General features: G+C 32.6%; 2 protein-coding genes across 3 annotated transcripts in view; both read right to left on the reverse strand.

Annotated features, from left to right (window-relative positions):
• Nucleotides 1–20897, reverse strand: part of RAD54B (RAD54 homolog B) — a 142932-nt gene that overhangs the window by 55146 nt on the left and 66889 nt on the right. For both annotated transcript variants that reach the window (XM_077167218.1, XM_077167217.1), the window contains exon 4: nucleotides 40–225. In XM_077167218.1, coding sequence (XP_077023333.1) covers nucleotides 40–225 — 186 coding nt within the window. The remainder of the gene's footprint in view (nucleotides 1–39; nucleotides 226–20897) is intronic.
• On the reverse strand, nucleotides 10071–19018 carry FSBP (fibrinogen silencer binding protein). The gene is made up of 2 exons (XM_077167220.1): nucleotides 16998–19018; nucleotides 10071–13041 (listed from the first exon to the last, which is right to left on the reverse strand). Exons 1-2 carry the CDS (start codon nucleotides 17369–17371, stop codon nucleotides 12516–12518), a joined length of 900 nt encoding a protein of 299 aa, XP_077023335.1. The 5' UTR covers nucleotides 17372–19018; the 3' UTR covers nucleotides 10071–12515.

The raw sequence follows: 20897 nt of genomic DNA on the forward strand, positions 1-20897 counted from the left end.
GCATTAATTTTAGGCCAAATCATAAACTTCACACAATACCTCTTCCGATGTCTTTGCCTTCCAAATTCATTAACGTAAATGACCTTCCTTTTACAATAAGAACAGCATCACCTTCCCATTTTTTGTGTTTTTTCTTTGAAGCTTTACACCAAACAACACTGAAATATTTAGCTAGGCTATCAGATTCCTCTTCTTTTCCCTTGGACACTGTTATTTCTGATGTAGCTGAATGAATTAGAATTTAAAAATATACAATAAATTAAAAAAACCACAATACTAAAGATGACTCTTTGATGTCTTAGTAAGATTATTCAAACAAAAATAAAGCCACAAAAATCAGATTGTATTAAGAATAAGTATGAAAGAATATTTATTCATACTCATATTAGCATTTTATAAATTGAGGAATTCAAATATCAGGTGCTGGCATGTCCACAAGAGTGTAATGAATGTTTCTTATTATCCCCAAAATCATATAAACTCAGTTGAAGAAGAAGAAGAATCCCTGTGACTATTTTAAACTCTAGGAATTAATGATAATATTTCAAAGCCTATAGCATGTAAATATCTAAAATCATTTATTTTAATAAGTGATTTAATAAACAGGGACATTAAGTCAAGGAAGGGTAAACAAGATTACAGTGTTCTCTGAAAGAAAAACCCATAATTTTCTCAAACATGAAGAAATGTAAAACAGTGAAGTAGGAATGAAGCCAGATTTCATTAAAATATTTTTGTCTTCTATTTGGACCACTTATTTCTGAGAATTCAATAGTATATGATCAGGAAATAAAAAGTTTCTCTTACAAGCCTATACTTTCCTCGAAAACATTTCCAGTATCACTTTATAAAACATATCCAACCAGTGTTAAACAGAAAATACTTCAGCAGCAAGGAAACTAATCTATGATGACAGAAATCAGAAAGTGATGCTGGCTCTGGAGCGGAACAGGAGAGAACTTGTTTTGAACTGGAAAGGGGCAGGAGAGAAGAACTTGTTTTGAGTGTTGCTTGCACGGGTATATACAAAAATCATCAAACTAGAAGGTCTATACATTTTATTGCATGTAAATTATACCTCAATTTTAAAAAGACAAAACACAATAAAACAAAACAAAACAAAAAAAACAACAGTAGGGTTGACTGAAAAGCACATATTAGATATTCTAAATACTGGCATTTTCAAGTGTTTAAAATAAAAAACACTACAACATATCTGCTAGTAAACAATTCAAAGACCACTTCCACCTACAGAAAAGAACCACTCCTGCTTCCCTTTATCTCTTCTTTTTTCCTACTGGCAGTTACAGACTAGCTCTAGATCACAGCACACCCATGAGATATATATATATATACACCACTCTCTCCTGAAATCCTAGCTCCTGCTTCTCACCTAACATGTACACTAGATTTTCATGGTTAGATAAAAAGAAGTCTTGCTAAAGATAGCAAAATCTCTTTCCCACATTATTGTAGAGTCCTTCACTATATCCTTTAATAAATACATACCAGACAAGGAAACTATGAAGAAAACCGAAGTTACAAAAAATTTTACCTTTTAAGGTGAACCATTTATTTAAGGAGGAAAAGAAAAAAGGGAAAACCCTGAAATCAGGGATAAGATAAAGATTCCACTTTCACCACTTCTATTCAACATTATCCCAGAAGTCCTTTCCATTGCAATAAGGAAAAAGAAAAAAAAAAGCATAAAGATCAAAAAGGAAGAAGTAAAAATACACTATTTGCAGATGATATGATTGTTTACATAAAAATCCCCCGAAGAATCTAAAAACCGATGGCTAGAAATAAGAAATGAATTTAGCAGGGTCACTGGATGCAAAATTCATATGTAAAAATCAATTGTATTGTTATATACCAGCAAGAAATAATTGGAAAATAAATTTTTAATTCCATTCATAAAACTTAAAAAATACATAATGAATGAATTAGGAAAATATCCAACAAAAGACATCCAAGATCTCTACACCGAAAATTATGATACGTTGCTGAAAGAAATTAACAAAAATATAAACAGAGCTCCTATTTCATAGACTGAAATATTCAGTTTTGTTAAGATGGCAATTTTTACCAAAATGATCTATAAAACACAATCCAAATCAAAATTCCAGGATGATTCTGGTAGAAAGTAACAAGTTGATTCTAAAATGTATACAAAAATGCAAAGAACCTAGAATAACGAAAGCAATTTTTAAAAAGAGCAAAGTTACCTGATTTGAAGGTATCTGTTTTGAAGGTTTAATTTAAAGCTACAATAATGAAAATAGTTTGGCACTGGAGGTGGGGGTGGGGGAGCAGGGTACACCAACACATAAGGATTACAGCAACAGAACAGTAGCTAGAAATATATGACAGACTGATTTTCAACAAAGGTGGCAGAGCAATTTTCAAAAGAGGGAAAGGCAAGTCTTCCACAAATGGTGCTGATCAACTATATATCCATATGGAAAAAGGTAATATCAACCATTAACTCACATGTACAAAAATTAATTCAAAATAGATCATAGACCTAGATATAAAACTTAAAACTATAAAATTTCTGCAAGAAAACATAGAAGAAAATATTTGTAGACAAAAGTTTCTTAGATGGAAAGCACAAAACAAAACAAAACAAAATTTTTAATTGGATTTTATCCCAATAAAAAATTTTGTTTTCTAAAAGATTTCATTAAGAAAATAAAAAGGCAAGCTACTGACTACGTGAAAATATTCACAACATACATAGAAGACAAAGGACTTGTTCCAGAATAAAGAACTCTTACAGCTCAAAAAATGAGAAACACACAGATCAATACAAAATGGACAAAAACTTGGACACCTCAGAAAAGAATATAAACAAATGGTCAATACACACATAAAACGATGGTTACCATAAATCATCCAGGAAATGCAAATTAGAAACACATTGAGCTAACACCATACATTCATTAGATTGTCTTAAAATTAAAAATCGACCATACCAAGGGTTGCTAAATATGTGGAACAACTGGAAATATCATAGCTTGGTGGAAGGAATGTAAAACAGTACAACCACTTTGGAAAAGTTTGACAGGCTCTAAGAAGTTAACATACACCTACTAAAAACCACCAATTCCACTCCAAAGTATTTCACCAAAGACAAAGGAAAACATGTCCACTTTGTATGTAAAAGACTTGTATATCTTTAATCCAAGTGAATCAATCTCCCAAAAACTGAAAACCTAGTCACTACCAGAATTCAGATAATTCATATCTTCATCACCCGCATTCATAGATTTAGAAAATGAGTCTTCACTATCTTCAAACAATAACTTATCTCCAGAACCATCGAGGTTTTTCTGAGAAAACAAATTATTCATATATAGCTTGAGTCATCTCTGTCAGAATTTTCAAGCACGCAGCTATCCCTAAATCAGGCCCCAATGAATTCTAATCAGTCACTGAAAGGGACTTCAAGTTTTCCTCTTCCTTCTTGGTTGCTTCTTCTTAAACACCTTTGCCAGTTCATTCTAACTTTTATTTATTGGAGTTCTTCAGACTCAGTTCTAGGGCTTCTTTTCTTAATGTGTACCACACTCCACCTTAAATGAGCCCATCCACTCTCACAGCTGCAAAACCATTCTTGTAATGACAACGACATTTTTTGTAGCCCAGATCACAACTCCAGAACTAAGTAACTGTGTATCCAACTGTCTCCCAGACATGTCCGTATGAATGTCTCATAAACACCTAAAACTTATGTCTACTTGTTTTCTCTACAACAGTTCCCTATGTCTTAGTAAAATGCATGACCACTCTTGTCTAACCAAAACAACTGACATCCTCTACTTTGTCAGTCCCACAATCAACCATTAAATCCAGACAATTCCACCTCCATTGTATTGTTCTCAATACAATGTTCATACACTGTTCAGCTTATCTATTTATTATCTCTGCTCTTTAAGAATCATCTCTGGTTAGGACCACAGTACTACTGCAGTACCTTCCCAAGAGGTCTACTGAAATTATCTTGCCATCATTCCCTAAAACCATTTTCCACATTTATTTTAGTTTTCTAAGTATATACCTAATCAGATATCTCTCTTGTTTAATATCCATTGTTCTCAATGGTCTTGAAGCAAATGTGCTACCTCTGCCTCAGGGCTTTCTACCTCTCTTCCTCTAATACCCTTCATTCAAATTAACTCTACCCATCCTTCCATACAGCTTAAATTTTCCTGACAGCTAGAATAACTCAAGTTGTCTTGTTATCTCAGCATTTGGTTCTTCACTTTTGTAGTACTTATTTCAATGGCAATTAATTATGCAACAAATTATTTAATGTCAGTCTTTCCCACTAAACTATTGTGAGGTTAAAATGGTGAACAGTTTTACTAATCATCTTAATTTGCTTAAACTTAAACAGGAAACCAAAAGCAATTCAGTCAGGATGACACAGCAACAATCCTTTGCAGTGCTAATTAAGACCCCTGCCTCTATGGAAAAGAAAGAATAGTGATAAGTGAGCTGACACAGGCAATCTGCTTATCTTTACCAAATTAAGCCCATTCCTACACAAACATTCTGCCTGGGCAGCTTTTACAGATTTATGGTACACAAACATCCCCTGCCCCAGACAACTCCCATAGTTCACATCCTCCTTGCCTCCCCCTCCACATTCCCCCATACCCTTTGTTCTAAGCTGGTATATAAACTGTTTCCCCACAGCTTTTCTTTGAGTAAAACTCTCTTATTTCTACTCCCATGGGTGCCACTTAGCTCAATAAACTTATTCTGCACCTTGGTTTTCAATCTGTTTTAAACTTAGAACTATAAGGTCCTGAGAGGAGACGTTTTAGTTTCTGTCTTGTTCATCACCATATTCCCGGAGGGATATGCCATTTTGACTCTAGGGACATTTTGACTCCATGTTTATGAAAATATTTTAAATAGAATTATCTTAAAACTAATGCATTTGCTTTGAGAAAGTAGCCCAGATCATAACTGAACTCATCTGCATTTTGTTTATTTTTATTTTCACTTTAATGAATTGTTTCCTTCAGGATCAATTATTTTCCAAGCATATTTTATAACAAAAATTTGATTCATCACAATTTTATGTATCAAATTTTAGTTTTTGCCATCATGACTTTTTTAACTGTGTCTACCAGGTCATTTTGTCAAGTCAAATTTTGCACACATAAATATTATCAAGATTGTACTAATCCATAAGCATTTTGTAAAAAAAAATTCTACTTTTTAAATAATTGATTGTTCTCAAGTGTTGACTATTCTTGTTTTATCAAGCTTGATATTCCTAAAGTTTTGAGGATTTTAGCACTATCATAGCAATCACTATACACTGAATGAAAGATGGACAATTTCTTTCTTATTTGTTTCTGTTTTTTATTAGGTTATTCAAGAGAAAAATATAATTCTCCCTTAAATAGTTCAAGACTTCTCTAAAGAGGGGCTAAAAAGAATATTTTCACTAAAATGACAGGAAAACAACATCCTCAAAGTCAAAATATCTATTGTAGCCCCAGAGCCTAGAAGAGAAGCAGTTACCCCCAAACCCTCCTTCCTCAAAAAAATAAAAATTACTTTTACTAGAACAAAGGGTAATAATTAAATTTTGAGATTTCAAAATTAAACTGTGAGAATCCAGAGAATTAACTTTGAAATCCTTCCATTTGCAAAAGAGCAGCAGTAGAGAATAAGAACTTGTCAGACTCCTTGGGTCTGAATCTTAAGTTTGACACTTACTAGTTATATTATCTTGGAATAGGCTATTTAAACCCTCTGTACCAGTTTATGATATCTCCCTCATAAAATAATTGTGAGCTAATAATTAGCTAATATAGTAACAGAGCATAAAAACGTAGAAAACGTTCCCTTAATGTTCACTATCATCATCATATTGCCCTTGTTCCTTTCCTATTTAGTCCCATTGTAGATTATGTAGGCCACTGGTCAGTTAGGGAGAGGGTAAATAATTCCAAAAAGTAGAATGAAAATAACTGGGAATTAACTATATATGGAGCATAACCACTTTTAATACTTGAAATACTGCAAATTTCTTATGTCCCAGATAACCATCCCTACAGTTCCACTCTAATCATAATTTTTATTTCTAAACTTGGTTCTGAACTTGGTGCCCCTTTGGTCCTATAATGTACTTCCCAAATCACTATAAAAAAAAAAAGTCTTTATAAACAAGAGACCTGAATGCCTTATCAGTAAGATTCTTAAGATGAGGATGCTCAAAAACATGCTTTGATAAAAGATTATGTCATCATAATATTAATAGTGGACATTATCATCCTAATGAATGATTGCTAAGCAATCACTCGAGGGTTGGTTGATTTAATTATACATTTCCAAGAACCCAAACATTCTTATTTTCCGTCAACAATTCTAAATGTACACATTGTTTTCAACGGAGCAAATGATTTAAAATGTCATATAAGCAAATTCAGTAAAAAATGTGAATATTTCTTGCATATTGTAGTTATTGTTTAAAAAACTTAAACTGACCAGATTTTTAAAAAAGCATTAACACAAAACGACAATATAAATTTAAGACTGAAACATAGTTTTATTAAACTAAAAATATACAAACAGGGGGTACAAGGGTAGTTCAGTGGTAGAATTCTTGCCTGCCGTGTAGGAGACCCAGGTTCGATTCCCAGCCCCATGTACTTCCCAAAAACAAAAACAAAACAAAAAGCACACAAAACCCAAACAAACAAAAATTCAACAAATGTGCTGCAATAACAGGATACACACATGGAAAAAGAATGAAATGTGACCCTTGCCATATATAGCATACAAAAAAAAAACTACATATATATGCATACACACACACACACAAACATTAATATGTAAATACCTTAGAACTCATAGTCATCCACATTTTATCTAATAAGAGGATTTGAATGTTTGGGGGAAAAAATCTTTGTAACAGAGTTAAATTCACACACGATTTTAAAAAACCAAAGACTTTACTGACAAAGAGTAGGCCTAATGATAAATCAATTTCAGCCCAAATCGTTTGTGCTGATTTGGGTGGTTTGTTTGTTTTTGTTTTTGCTTTATACTATTTATAAAACAATTGAAAACTAAAAATAAATTATATGAATTCAAATTAGAGCTACTAACTTTAATCAAACAATTTCTAAGATATATAGAACTAACGTCTCGAAATCATATACAAAAATGTAGCATGACTATTAATGTTTAGTTGGGGTTGTAAATGATTAAAATTTACTTTTTTGTATTTTTTAAGAACTGCAACCATATTTCATATAATTATTTTTTAAGCATTTAAAATCAAATTCACAAGGCGGTACAAAGGTAGTTCACTGATAGAATTCTAGCCTGTCATGCTGGATACCCGGATATGATTCCCAGAGGCTGCACATGCAAAAACAAACAAACAAAAATCAAATTCATAAATATTTGATTGATTGAGAATCTGTGGGTCTTAACATTTGAAAGAAAGAAATTTGTTATATTTAAATACAACGCAGTTGGCATATATTAAACTATCTAAATAAAACTATTTCAATTGTGCTTATCAAAAATTTTTACTTCTATAGTACTGAATTCTGTCACAACACATAAAAAGTACATAAATCCGTACATAAATTTAAAAGAAACTATATTAAGAAAACATTTAACTACCATCATGTACAGTATATATTAAATACAACTTATCATGCTCTAAATTATTTAAACATATCTACTTAAAATTTAACATTACTCTGAAAGGCACACAGAAAAGGATTTACATGTTAAACATTTTCACATAAGATGGAATACAATAGTGTGAATCTTTCAAAAATGAAATAACACCATGCTGATATCTTATTATACAAAAAATAAAAGTATTTAATTTGTATATTTTAAGAAGTCTGCTAGCATTGGTTAGAAAAGGAAGCACTTCATGACCTTTTTTCAGGATGCCATTATAAATTATGCTTAGTTTAGGAAACCACAAGCTATAATAATGACAATATATCATTTAAATTCATATGTACAAGGGAAAAATAGGAAAGTGGCAAAACTAAGGGTATCTACTGTCTAAAAGGCCAATGTATTAGATGAAATTATATTTTGACTCAGTAGACCTTTCACATTATATTTCCACAGAATCATGTCTACATTTTAAAAAATAAAATCACTTTCTTCTACGATGTTTTCCCCAGCATTACATTTTGTAGGTGTAATCGAGAAATTAGGGTTTAAGAGATGATTTTGATTACTGAATCATTATACAGACATTCCTTTTTGCTTTCTGGTATACCGGAGTAGACAGAGGGAAATATCTGAACTCTCTAAATTGTCATCTAGTTGCCTTGATCTCTGATAATGATTAATTGTATAGCCTTTATCTTGTGCCCCTGTAATTATAAAAACCTTGTGACTAACCTTCATTTGTGCAATTTATCCAGTAATTACCTTTGTAATCACTAAAGATAGCCTCTAATGTTTATTAATGAAGGGTCTTGGGTCATCCCAGAACTAACCCACCCCAAGTCAAAATTATCTTGATAACCAAGACTGGATCTAAACAAAACAGGCCCCACTGACATGCATAGCAGCTTCGACTTTAGCCCACAAAAGTCACTTGTACCCATTAAAATGGTGAAATCTGCCCATCCTTTGATTCTATAAAACTATCAAAATTACTAAGTTCAGGGAGACAGATCTGGTCTCCTGCCTAGCAATAAACTTTTTCTTTCTTTGAAACCTCAGTGTCTCAGGAATTTGTCACTTGAGCGCATCAGGCAAAAGAACTCAACGCCTTTGTCCAGCAACATAGGCAAAGCATATGGCCCCAAACAGTTCTCTATGATACATGCAGGTTGTTCAGCAGCTTCAGTGCATTCCACTACCACTAACCAGTTGTTTTCTCTATACACAGTCCTTAGTGAAACTCATCCTCAGCAGAAACTGCTAATATAAGCTGGTTAAGTATTCCCCAAACTCAAAAGAAGTCTCACTCAAAAGAAAAATAAAATACCTTCAGCTCAGAATTTCCCTAAAATATTCTGCAAAATGACAATAAACATTGCATCCAAATAGGATTCTTTTTGTGTGTGTGCGTGTGTGTGTTTCTGTTTTTTTTTTTTTTCTTTTGCATGGGCAGGTACCAGGAATCGAACCCGGGTTTCCAGCATGGCAGGCGAGAACTCTGCCTGCTGAGCCACCATGGCCCGTCCCCAAATAGGATTCTATGGTCAGATAAGTAGTTTTCTTTATACTGGAATTCTCTTAAACTGTGCATAAATATGATGGAATAACAAAAGGCAAGGAGGTGTATTTATATAACGGAGCATAATCAGATAGTGCAGAAAACTCACTGCAATGCGTGTAATTCTGGTGTTTAGTAAGATGTAAAGATTTATAAAATTCTACAGTCCTTTCATGCCAACAAATTATGCCATCCAACACAACCAAAGAAACAACAATCTTTGACAATGCTGGAAAGAAATATGAATGTAGCAGTCTATGTTTACACTATTTTAGGAGCAGCAAAAGGATATTCAAGGGAAATTTTGTTTATAAATAATTTTATCTTCCATGCTGTTTGTAAAACTTAAGCTCCAAAAAAGAATGTGGTTTATTGAACACACAAACTCTTTTCTAGAAACATCTCACAGAATTAATATTCCACAAATCATGCTTTAGAAAACTCTGATTTAGTTGTACAACGTCCACATTCAAGATGAATATCCATTATCAATTCTCAGTAGTAGCATGCTAAGATTGTAATATGGATTATATTTTATATAGTAATTTATTTTCAATAATTTCAAAAAGTTAAGTCTTATTATAAAGATGTTAAACAGTTCCTCAAACAAGAATCATAGGATTTCTTAGACTCAGAGATAACATAAAGGAGAATAGATAAAAATTGATGAAGTATACATATTATATTCAAGGCATTTCTATATCAAAGCATAGTAGATATAAAATGCCTTTTAATATAACCAATGAAATTAGATAATAACAAACTATTATAAAAGTAAATTTTATTTTTATTCTATATCTATAGGCATAAACTAAGTTTTGGATTTAATTATCTCTCACTTCAATGCCTACTACTAAATGCCAATTTATAACATTCTTACTAAATCATAGCTCTAATCATATCATTCCCCAACCAAAAGCCTTCAATGGCTTCCCATTATATATTCAATTAAATAGGACTCCTTAAAAATTGCATTTAATAAAGTCTAAGATCTGGCACCAAGTAGCTTCCAAACTGTCCTACCTCAATTCATCTCACCCACTCTTGTTTTCAACAAGAACTTTGTGGGAATCAAGTATGATTCAGAAGGTTCCAAAATATTCTATTCAGATAGTTCTCAAACTTTAGCTTACATTGGAATCATACAAAGGGCCTGTTAAATACAAATTTCTGGACCCTACCACCAGAGCTTCATATTCAAAAGGAAAGAGGTGGGGCCTGAGAATTTACATTTCTAATAGTTTTTCAAGTGATGCTGCTGCTGCTGGTCAGGATTTACAAATGGAGAACCAGTGCTCTAACTCAAAGGTCACAAAAATGGAAGCCCACAGGCTGAATGAGACCAGCTCACATATTTTGTGGTCTATAGTGTTTTAAAACATTTTTAATTTAGCTGTAAACTTTTAAAAACTGGGAAATTTCACATAAAAATGCAGACCTCTGGCTTATTTTTTTTTATGGCTTATTATTTTATATAAAATTTCAGCTGGTGCTAAACCGTAGCTACTTCATTTAGAAGGGGAAATGTCCTGGGCCAGTTTACCATGGCCATACTTAGCTCTCTCAGCAAACATATTACCTGGTTAAGCACTATTTTTGGGCTTGCACTCCTGATCCACTTTTTCCCATGCTTTATGCCTTTTTTCATGCTGCTCACTCTGATTTTGAATATCCTTTCTCCTGAAATTCAATCTATCCCATTCTAAAGCTTGGTTTCAAACCCTTCCTCAATGGACCCCCAGCAAAAACAGAAATTCTTATGTAATGGACAAATGAATGATTTAACATAAATACATCTGTTTTAAGTGGGGAAGTTTTATTTACTTATTTTCACCAATACTAGAATAGCAATATTTACAAAAACCAGAGTTCAGATTGTGTCATGAATTATAAACATACACATACATTTTTCCCACTATTTTCATTCTAAGTAAAATTTTAATTTTGTCCATTCTGATTTTTATTGTGAAAGAAATACTTTTAGAATAATACATTAAAACATATTTTTAAATTGTACAGCCCTATATAACAGCTTCATTAGAATATCTGATCTTATTTTGGTAGGCAAAAAAAAAAAAAAGGAAGGGTAAAATGGGGTAAAGTGATAGTTTTCCTGATTTCAAAAACTAACAACCTTTAAAAGCAATTTTAATTACTTAAATGTTTCTTGTTTTTAAATCTAGAGCATTATTTTAGAGGATTTTTACTTCTATGGAATAGTAGGAGAAAAAATTACACACATCCATAAAAGCTGGGTGCTGTTCCCAGCTCTGCTTTCTTATATCAAGTCATTGACTGCTCTCTAGACCTCAGTGGCATTACCTCTGAATTGAAGAGATGAGAAAAAAGGGTTCTTCAAATACCTTTCATCTCTAACAACCTAAGCCTTACCCTTTCAAAAGATGAAAGCATAAAATATCAATGTCACTGTTAATGTATTAAACACCACTGCACTATATACTTGACTGTGGCTAAATAATTAATTTTAGTTTATATATATGTTACCAGAATAGAACTGTACAACACAAAGAGTGAACTATAATATAAAATATGGACTACAGTAATACAATTATAATATGTTTCATCATTACAACAAAGGTAACCATATTAATACATGTTAATAATAGGGAAAACTGAGGGTGGAGTACAGGATCAGAAAAGGACTTGGGAACTCTATACTTTCTGTATGATTTTTCTATAAACCTACAACTGCTCTAATAAAAAAAATGTTTTTTAATCAATATCAGAAAGACTGGCTTCTTGGTACCAACAGCTTTTAAATCTGACTGACTTAAAAACCTTCAATGAGTTTCAAAGCTCTAATTAAAAGTGTTGAAGACTCAGAACTTGAAAAAATATGACTGAATACAAATAATGTATGTTATATTTTAATGATCAAAATAAAACATCGGGCGGGCCACGGTGGCTCAGCAGGTAACAATGCTTGCCTGCCATGCCCGAGGACCCGGGTTCGATTCCCGGTGCCTGCTCATGTAAAAAAATAAAAATAAAATAAAACATCGTTTATAAGGTCAACAATTAAGATTCTTAGAAAGAAAATATGGGGAAGACAATGAAAAATGTAACCATGCCAACCAATCAATAAATTTGAAAATATCTCAAAGGCAAATTAAATAAGTAGAAAATCATATCAAGAAAGTTTTTCCATGATAAAGGTTAACAACATTTTTCAAGAATAGGCATTCAGGATTTCCCCAAATGAAAAAATTTTGGCCAAAGCTAAAATGATCAAATTGCAAAAATTGAAAAAAAAAATTTTTTAGAGACTATTATATTCTGACAGATCATGTCGTAAGCGAATTGCTTTCAGCTTCTCCACTTCAATTTTTGCTCTTAACAGCTCTTCCTCTAGCTGTTGCCTTCTTTTCAATCCATCCCTCTTCTCCTGAACATATAATCCAAATTTTTTTTGATTTTCTAAAATTATCTGATGCTCTTCTTTCAGCATTTGCAGAACCTGTGGATCACAACCTAATAGAGACCTAAAGTGTTCTCCATTCTCATGCTGAAAAAATTCATCTCTTCTTGGAATAGAAGATGGAGACGATGTCATTCTCATATCAACGGAGGAAAGTGATGGCGATAAAGATCTTTCCAGAACATGTACTAATTCATGTTCTTCTCTTTGCTCTAAAGCATCACTAGCTTGAGAACTTAAAACCAGTGGAGGAGGTGGTTTAATGTCTTCTTCTTGCTTCACCTCCACTGTAATAGCAACAGGATGGTGATCCAACATTACCTGTAGTGAACTGGTACCAGCCTGTGCTTCCTCATCCAAGTTTGCACTACAGCACACAGAAAAGCATTATAAAATGTAAATCAAACAATGACAAACAGATTTTATTGCATTAATATCATAATTTAAATACATTAAGTCATCAAGCTTTATCAATAAAGTATGAAGGAAAAAATTTTTGCTCCTTGAAATAAGAAAGTTAAGTATTGAGATAAAAATTTAAATGATACATACATATAGGTCCCTACCTTCATTCATTCACTTTAAAGTTGGACTGTTAAAAGGATAGCCCAATATTACATAGGCCCAATGAGGTAAATTAAAAATAGAAACCCTCTTTTTTTTTTTTTTTTTTTTACAAAGAACTGCCAATTGTCCCTACAACCCTGAGTTTCTTAAATGATGTAATGGACCATTTAAGGCATCCTGGGGCCTGCAATCTCCACATCTCAGCCCCAAAATTCCTTTTTCTAAAAATCACCAAAGCCTTAGTCAAATTTATCACTAACAGGTCTAAAGTTCCAACATATGAGTACTAGGAGGCAAGACCACCTATGGGAAATGCTCACTTCTATATTTGTCAAAAGAAAAATAATCAAGATTGTGTATGATTCTGGAGTGTGCCCAAATGTCATGTAGTTATTCTACCTATCCTATTTCAGATGCAATGGCATTTCACCTTAATCTAACCTTTACCACATGACTCAGTTCCTCTTAAGTCTTTCAACCAATGGGAAGTAAAGCCAACAAGTTTTCATCCACCACTGGATATCCACCTAGCATAATATCATACTCAGAACCTAGTAAGAGCTCATCTGTTGAATGAATGACTGAATGAATAAATACAATTTTTAATCATGTTTTTAAATGGCCTACATGCATTATACTGGAAGTTAAAGCATTTACATGTAATTTCCATAGAAACTGTACTCCTATTAGAAGCAACTACAGTTTTATCATAATTTAAACTTTGTCATAAAAAGTTATGACATTATAAACTCAACATAACTTAAAATTCTACTACTGTATTTTAAAAATAGTTTTGTGTATATAATGTTAATTAAAAATATATAATCTTTTTCTTTAGCTGCTTTTTTAATGATACTTATGCCTAACTTAAAAATAAAAGTTTTAAACAAAACAAAATAAAATAAATAAATAAAAATTATAGAGGCACAAGTAATTATTTGAACATTAATGTAATTGTTTTTCATAACAGTATTTAGAGAACATTTTACAAATAATAATAAACATAGTTAAGAATGCATTCTAGGTGGATGATTAAATTACTGAAGTAAGTTTAAGAAGAGTCTAAGAGGAAAAAATGTAAGCTCCCCATCAGTCGCTTACTAGTGGCATTAAACTGCCAGAAATATCAGATATTTGCCTAAGAAATATAAATGAAACAATTCAACAAAGTATAAGCATGTTATAAAACTTCCTTCATTTTAATTCATCTTTTTTAGTCATTTAATAATTTTCAAAAGCAAAGCAAAGGAATATAAATGTAATTCAAATTAGTAAGGTTGGCATAGAAAAATGGATGAAACTATGTTTTTTTAAAAATCCACACAATTGGGCAGGCCATGGTCGCTCAGCAGGCAGAATTCTCGCCTGTCATGCCAGAGACCCTGGTTCAATTCCCGGTGCCTGCCCATGCAAAAGAAAAAAATCCACATAATTACTATTCCAAATTAGCATGTATAATAAAGAGTATGAAACACAATTAAGAAAAACAGACATTATATTCCTAATTAAATTAATAAAATGTCTTATGTCTGGAATATTCCACTCCACTTTGGTTAAAAACATAAGCATAACAAAGAAAAAGAATCATTTAAAGAAGGTGACGAAAATGATAAACTGGGAAGGACTTCTAATCTGAACTTTGAAAATCAAATAGGCTACAAAATTACCAAGTATAATTTGATATTTAGGGAGTGGTGAAAGAAAAGACATAACTCAATGAAAGTTGTAGAAATAATAGCCTTACAAAACTGGTATATATTTTCAAATACATCAAACAAAATAGCAGAAATATTTTTCTTATTAAGAAAGGAGAGTTTGGAGATAAATATGAAACAGGCATATTTATATAAAAGTATAATTAAGCTTATACAATAATTACAAACTTCTGAGATTAAGATTCAAGATATCAATAAAATATACATAAGCACATTAAACATATAAACATATTCAGTGAAAAGGCTAATATGGAGAAAATGGAAGTACAGACTAACATAAATAAGCATTTAAGTGGCACATTTCCCATATCCCCTTACAAATCTGAGTTCATATTGTTTAAATAGAAAGTTCAAATATGCATAAATCAATTTAATCATTTTATCAGAGAAATTATGGTACCTCAAAAGATCTCACAATATATACATACCAATTACCAAAAAATGTAAAGACACTTGCATATTTATATTTATTTATCTTCTATACACTCACTATATATAGAAAATACGCAACTAAAACTATTTTCTATGTATAGTTACAAATTAAGAAATTATAAACTCAGTACCCCAAAGGCACAGCTTTATATCTGTAATGCAAAACCTTTATGTCTATATACCTCTTTTCTGTACAGTACAAGGGAGAATAATTTTGAATAAGTAGCAAAGGATAAAAACAATTTTACTGCGGAGTTTTTTTGACATCTAGCATATTAGGATTTAATCATTTCTCATCAGTCTAACCCCCTTGAATTAATCCACTATATATCCATGTCCTGGATTCCCACTGGTGATATGTTTTACCGTGCTATCAACTAGACATGACCAGTATATGGCAAGAAGCTAGGCTCAAAAACATTTTCCTAGAAAATTACAAAATAACACATAATGTTTGGCTACGAAACAGTTCTTTTCTTCCTGTTCCCCTCCCAACTTCAAAGGGATTTCACAGGTAATCAATAATTGTGCTCCACAATAACTTTTTTTTCTACCAATAGGAAAGCACATTGTAAAGCTTTGTTTGAAAGATCCCTCAACTTGCAAGGTTACAATGAGCTTAAATTAATCTAAATGGTTCAGAGTATAAGAACTATAGCTGCCAGTTTTATCTTTTGCCAGGAGTTAAAATATGAATTAATGGCAAGACAAAAATTTTGAGGATTCCTAGGCAAATAGGTTTACAGAGTACTAATTTAACCCAAAAACTGACTATTTTTAACACTCAAAATACCCAGTTGTTCTTATGAGTATGTTAAGATTAATAGTTTGAAAAAATATTAGTAGTTTGATATCCTTGCAAAGCAATATATGAAAGATTACCTTTTTTGTATGACCCATGTTCAAAGTGAAACTAGACCATTAATGAACACTAAGAACAACAACAAAAACAAAAAAAAAAACCCTTAATTTTATTAAGTAATTTGAATCCCTAATTAGGCATATACTTCCTGTCCTTGGGTCCATCTTATAATTAAAAATATGTTAGAAAAATAATTTAAACTCTTTTAATATACAATCATGCCATTATAAAGTTTACTTAATTACTGATTTTAGATCTATTTATAGTTCAATGTAAATATATTCAATAATCGCAGTGGAAATTCACAAAAAAAGGTTAAGATTATAAAAGCAAAAGTTCCCTCTCTCCTTAAACTTTTTATAAATTATATATAAAATTGAAAATCCCAATGAAATATAGTTTTTAATGATATAATTCTCTTAGAAGAAATTTAAATCATTTAATTTTAAAGCTTAAAAAGTTTATAAAATGATGTTACAAATTTCATCTCATTTATTCTCTACTTCACCTTTAGAAACTACAGAAGGAAGGGTGAAGAGAGGGAAAGACAACAAAAAGTAGCTCAAATAAAATGCAACAGAAAAATTCCTTATAGCCTCACTTTCCTCTTTTAAGAATGCAAAACAAAGACTCTATTCATTGCTCCCCTAGTGGGGATGCTTACAATGCATATCTATCACAACTAAGCCAAACCCCAATAGATAGGAGGCGCCATAATTTTCCACAACAACGTAAAATAAAGCTTACCTTTGTATGTGGTTCCTGTCTCTTACCAGGCAAAAACTGGAAATCTGGGGAATCATCTCCATAACTTTCTTGGTTGGCTCAGAAATATTGCTTTTAAAATCTGACTGGGTCTCTTTTTGCTGCAATATCTCCTGTTTGGCATATTCTTTGAGCCTTTTGTAAAGGGTGCGTAGGCCCTGCGCTGTACGAGGAGGGCGATCTACTCCAATTGCATTATAGTTAACCGCTATGATATCCCAACATCTATTCTTTTCCACTATTACTGAATGTTTATTAGTATGTTCTTCGAGAATTTTAACATATGGTTTCACAAGCTTTAGCAAATCAAGCTTTTCAGATAAGGTAAAATTCGAAGATCTAGCTTTTCCTACCATCGTTCTTTTCAAATTAAGTAGGCAGTTTCTAAAACCACCATGCAGCTTTCAGCTCTGCTCAGCTCTTTTCACAAACAGAAAAAGATCAGGCTTAACTAGGCTAGCCTCATTTAGGCCCACGCCTACAGGGGAGGGTTTATTAAAATTCCTCCAGCTTAAGCTGACGCAGGTTCAGGAAATCTGCTTAAGCCAAGCCTGACCTACATAAAGCTTCTCACTGAAGACAGGAAGGCACAAGCAAAACACACTTGTGTATAAAGAGAACAGCTCGAGATAGGATTTAATACACAAAGGTCTAGAGATAAGCATGGAACACAGCTAAAAATTAGCTAATTTAGTGAGTATCTGATTTCTGTACATGTATGCCTAGCTGATAGACTGAAACTGCATCGCAGAACCATTTTAATAAAAACAAAAGAAGAATGTTTTGTGCCATTTGTTTACAAATTCAGTACACAGAAAAATGAAAAACTAAAGATGTGAGTGGCAAATGTAGTGATTCCACAGAGCCCCTAATCACTGTTTCTGAGCGGCAGTTCTCTCATACAAAATTTGCATAATGCTGGTCCTGCTGTCAATCAGGAATTGCATATCCTCTAGCTAGTTAGGTTACACCCACACTCAGAATTCACAGTAAAGCTAAGCTTCTCCTTCATTTTACAGTCTACATGAGCCCCTACATATTTTTTTCAGCTTTTAACAAGAAATTTTGGGAAAAAACCAAAATCTAAAAAACAGATAAAAATGGATATTTTTAAAGCAATGGATTATTCCATGTGAATATGCTCGTCTGCTTTACCATTTGTAAAAAATCACCATTCATGGTGAGAAACAACGTAATCACGCGGTAAGACCGCACACACCAAATTCTCATTTGCTATTAAAATGGAGTAGGACTTTTTATTTAGCTCTACTCACACAATTTGAGCTATGAAAGGAAAGAGTTAGGCTAGATGCTTGCAAGGGTACCATTTTACATACTTAGAATATATTTTCTAATCCCAGTCTGAAAACATGATAAACAACAATGTAAACAAAATGAACCTATTTTCTCATGTTTCTGCAGATATGGGGAATGAATTAAAACAGACTTTAACATATTCCATCCAGTCACATACTAAATACCTAATAAAAATGTCCCTAACCACCATTCAAAGCACTATGAAAACAATGTGAGATACAGCCCCTATTCAGGGGATTGTAACTCTACAGAAATTTTCAATTATCCTGTTTTTCATTCTCTCAACAGAAGAGAAGCAAATTAAATTTACTGAGCTCTCACTATAAACCAGACAATGGCTAGAAACTTTAAGTGTGTTAACTAACTGACAGGAAAAAAAAGTAAAAGACTGCTGAATATCTTAAGAAATGCCAGGCGTTGTTTAGTGTACCCTACTGGGTAATCTGATTCTACAATGGTGGTAGCCTTTCATTGTTTTAGAGCAGTTTTACAGCTCCATAAATTGTAGAAAACTAATAGTAGTGCCAATAATTTCTCTCCCTACAGGTGCAAATTGCAAATGACCTGCCCCAACAACAACTTGACCACAGGTACTAAAAGTCATTTTAACTTTTTCTGAGCTTTTTAAAAAAAGAAAACAAAGGTAAGTAAGAACACTGTCAGGGTATATACTTCCTAAAAATAATATTTTGTTATTTTCAAAAGATATACAGATATTATGTTAAAAAATGAAGTGATGAAAATATCAAAAAAATGTTCAATCTCCACTTATCAGGAAAATGTATACTAAAAAAGATTTTCATCCAAAGGACTGGCAAAATGCTGGAAGACTGAAAATGTCAAGAATGGATGATGATGTAGGGGAAAGTACTGTTCTGTACTGATAACAGGAGTTTCACTGTGATTACTGAATCATTATATAGATTTTATTTTTTACTTTCTAGTATATTGTAGATTAGCCACAAGTTAATACTTTATATTACTGAAACTTGTTCAACTAGTCTGAGCCCTTGTTTATACTTGTTATTGTAATGTTATCTTCCCTTCTTTGAATCCATAAAAACCCTAAACTCCTTAGACTAGGGGAGACAGATTTTTAGGCCATTAGGCTATCTGGTCTGCTTCCCACTTAGCAATAAACTTTCTCTTTGAAACCCCAGTACCTCAGGAATTCCTCATTTGAGTGTATCAGCTGAGGACTCCCTGCTTTTGTTTAGTAATATGTCTATTAATATTTTACATACATAAAATTTTCAAAATTTTCCTTCTTAGAATCTGTAACTGAGAAATTAGGATTTCAGGGATGATTCTGATTACTGAGTCATATTCCTTTTTGCTTTCTGGAATACTGGGGTAAAAACAAGGGAATATCTGAAAACCCTAAACTATAATTTAGCTGCCTGATAACTGAAATGAGTGTAAAAGCCCTCATATCTTGTGCCTTTGTGACTGTAAGAGCTGTTAGGCCCTTTATCGGGTCATTCTCTTGTAGAGCAAAGGCCCTAATGCTAATGAAGTCAGCCATTAACTACTTCCTTCCTTTTGGCTTACACCTTGAGTACTGAAGTGACAGCTCTACCTCCCCTCCTGTCAGTTTATGTTCTCCTATTGAAATGATAATGATAGCACAGTCCCCTTTTCTGTTTTGGACAAGGTATTTGAAATGACCTCATCTTCCCTTGCTAAAATCCTCAAAAACCTTGAACTCCCTAAACACAGGGAGACAGATTTTGAGCCCTAAAGCCATATGCTCTCCTACTATGTGCTATAATAAACTCTGTATTTGAAACCCTGATGTTTCAGGAATTGGTTATTGAGCGCATCCGGGAGAACAATCCACGGTTTCTGTTCGGTAACAATTCTACCTTAGAATATACTCAAATGAGCATTTTATGCACTTGCATGGTAATAAAAGTAACTTCAAAGGCCATCATCTGCAGACTATGCACTGCTCTACTCCAGGCAGCACTACAATGAAAGAACCCAGTTTTCCATGAACTAACATAAAACAAGCTCCAAGTTTGTTTCATCCGGTAAGTGGAAAGAGCAAGTAAAATAACAATAAATACAGTGTAGGTCATTATGCTTACAAAATATATGAAAAGTTATATATTTCTGAGGGTGGAGAGTGTGTATCTGTAGGTGCAGACTACAGATGCATACATACATGTGAAAATGTTTCCTAAAAAAAGTCTAGAGTTCCATTATCCAATATATAGTAGCTGCTACTCAAATATGGATATTGAGTATGTACTATGTGCGTGCTAAAATTATTGTGCTTAATATTCCGAAGCAGACCCTATGAAAAGTACCATAAATGGAGTTGTTGAACTCATTCAGAATATGTGTGCAAATGCGATGACTCACTGACAGTTTATGGATGTTGAAAGAAATAGAGAACTGATTTATGATTTCATCGTTCTTCATCAATTCATACTGGCTAAGTCATGAAAAAGTTTTATACAAGATTACTGTACTGTTAACTTCAGTTCAGGACTTTTTTAAAACAAAAGGAATGCCTGCCAAATATTCAATAATCAAAGACAAAAAATGGCAGTGCAATTT

The sequence above is a fragment of the Tamandua tetradactyla genome, chromosome 6, assembly GCF_023851605.1.
Source record: "Tamandua tetradactyla isolate mTamTet1 chromosome 6, mTamTet1.pri, whole genome shotgun sequence".
In the NCBI taxonomy this organism is placed as follows: Eukaryota; Metazoa; Chordata; class Mammalia; order Pilosa; family Myrmecophagidae; genus Tamandua; species Tamandua tetradactyla.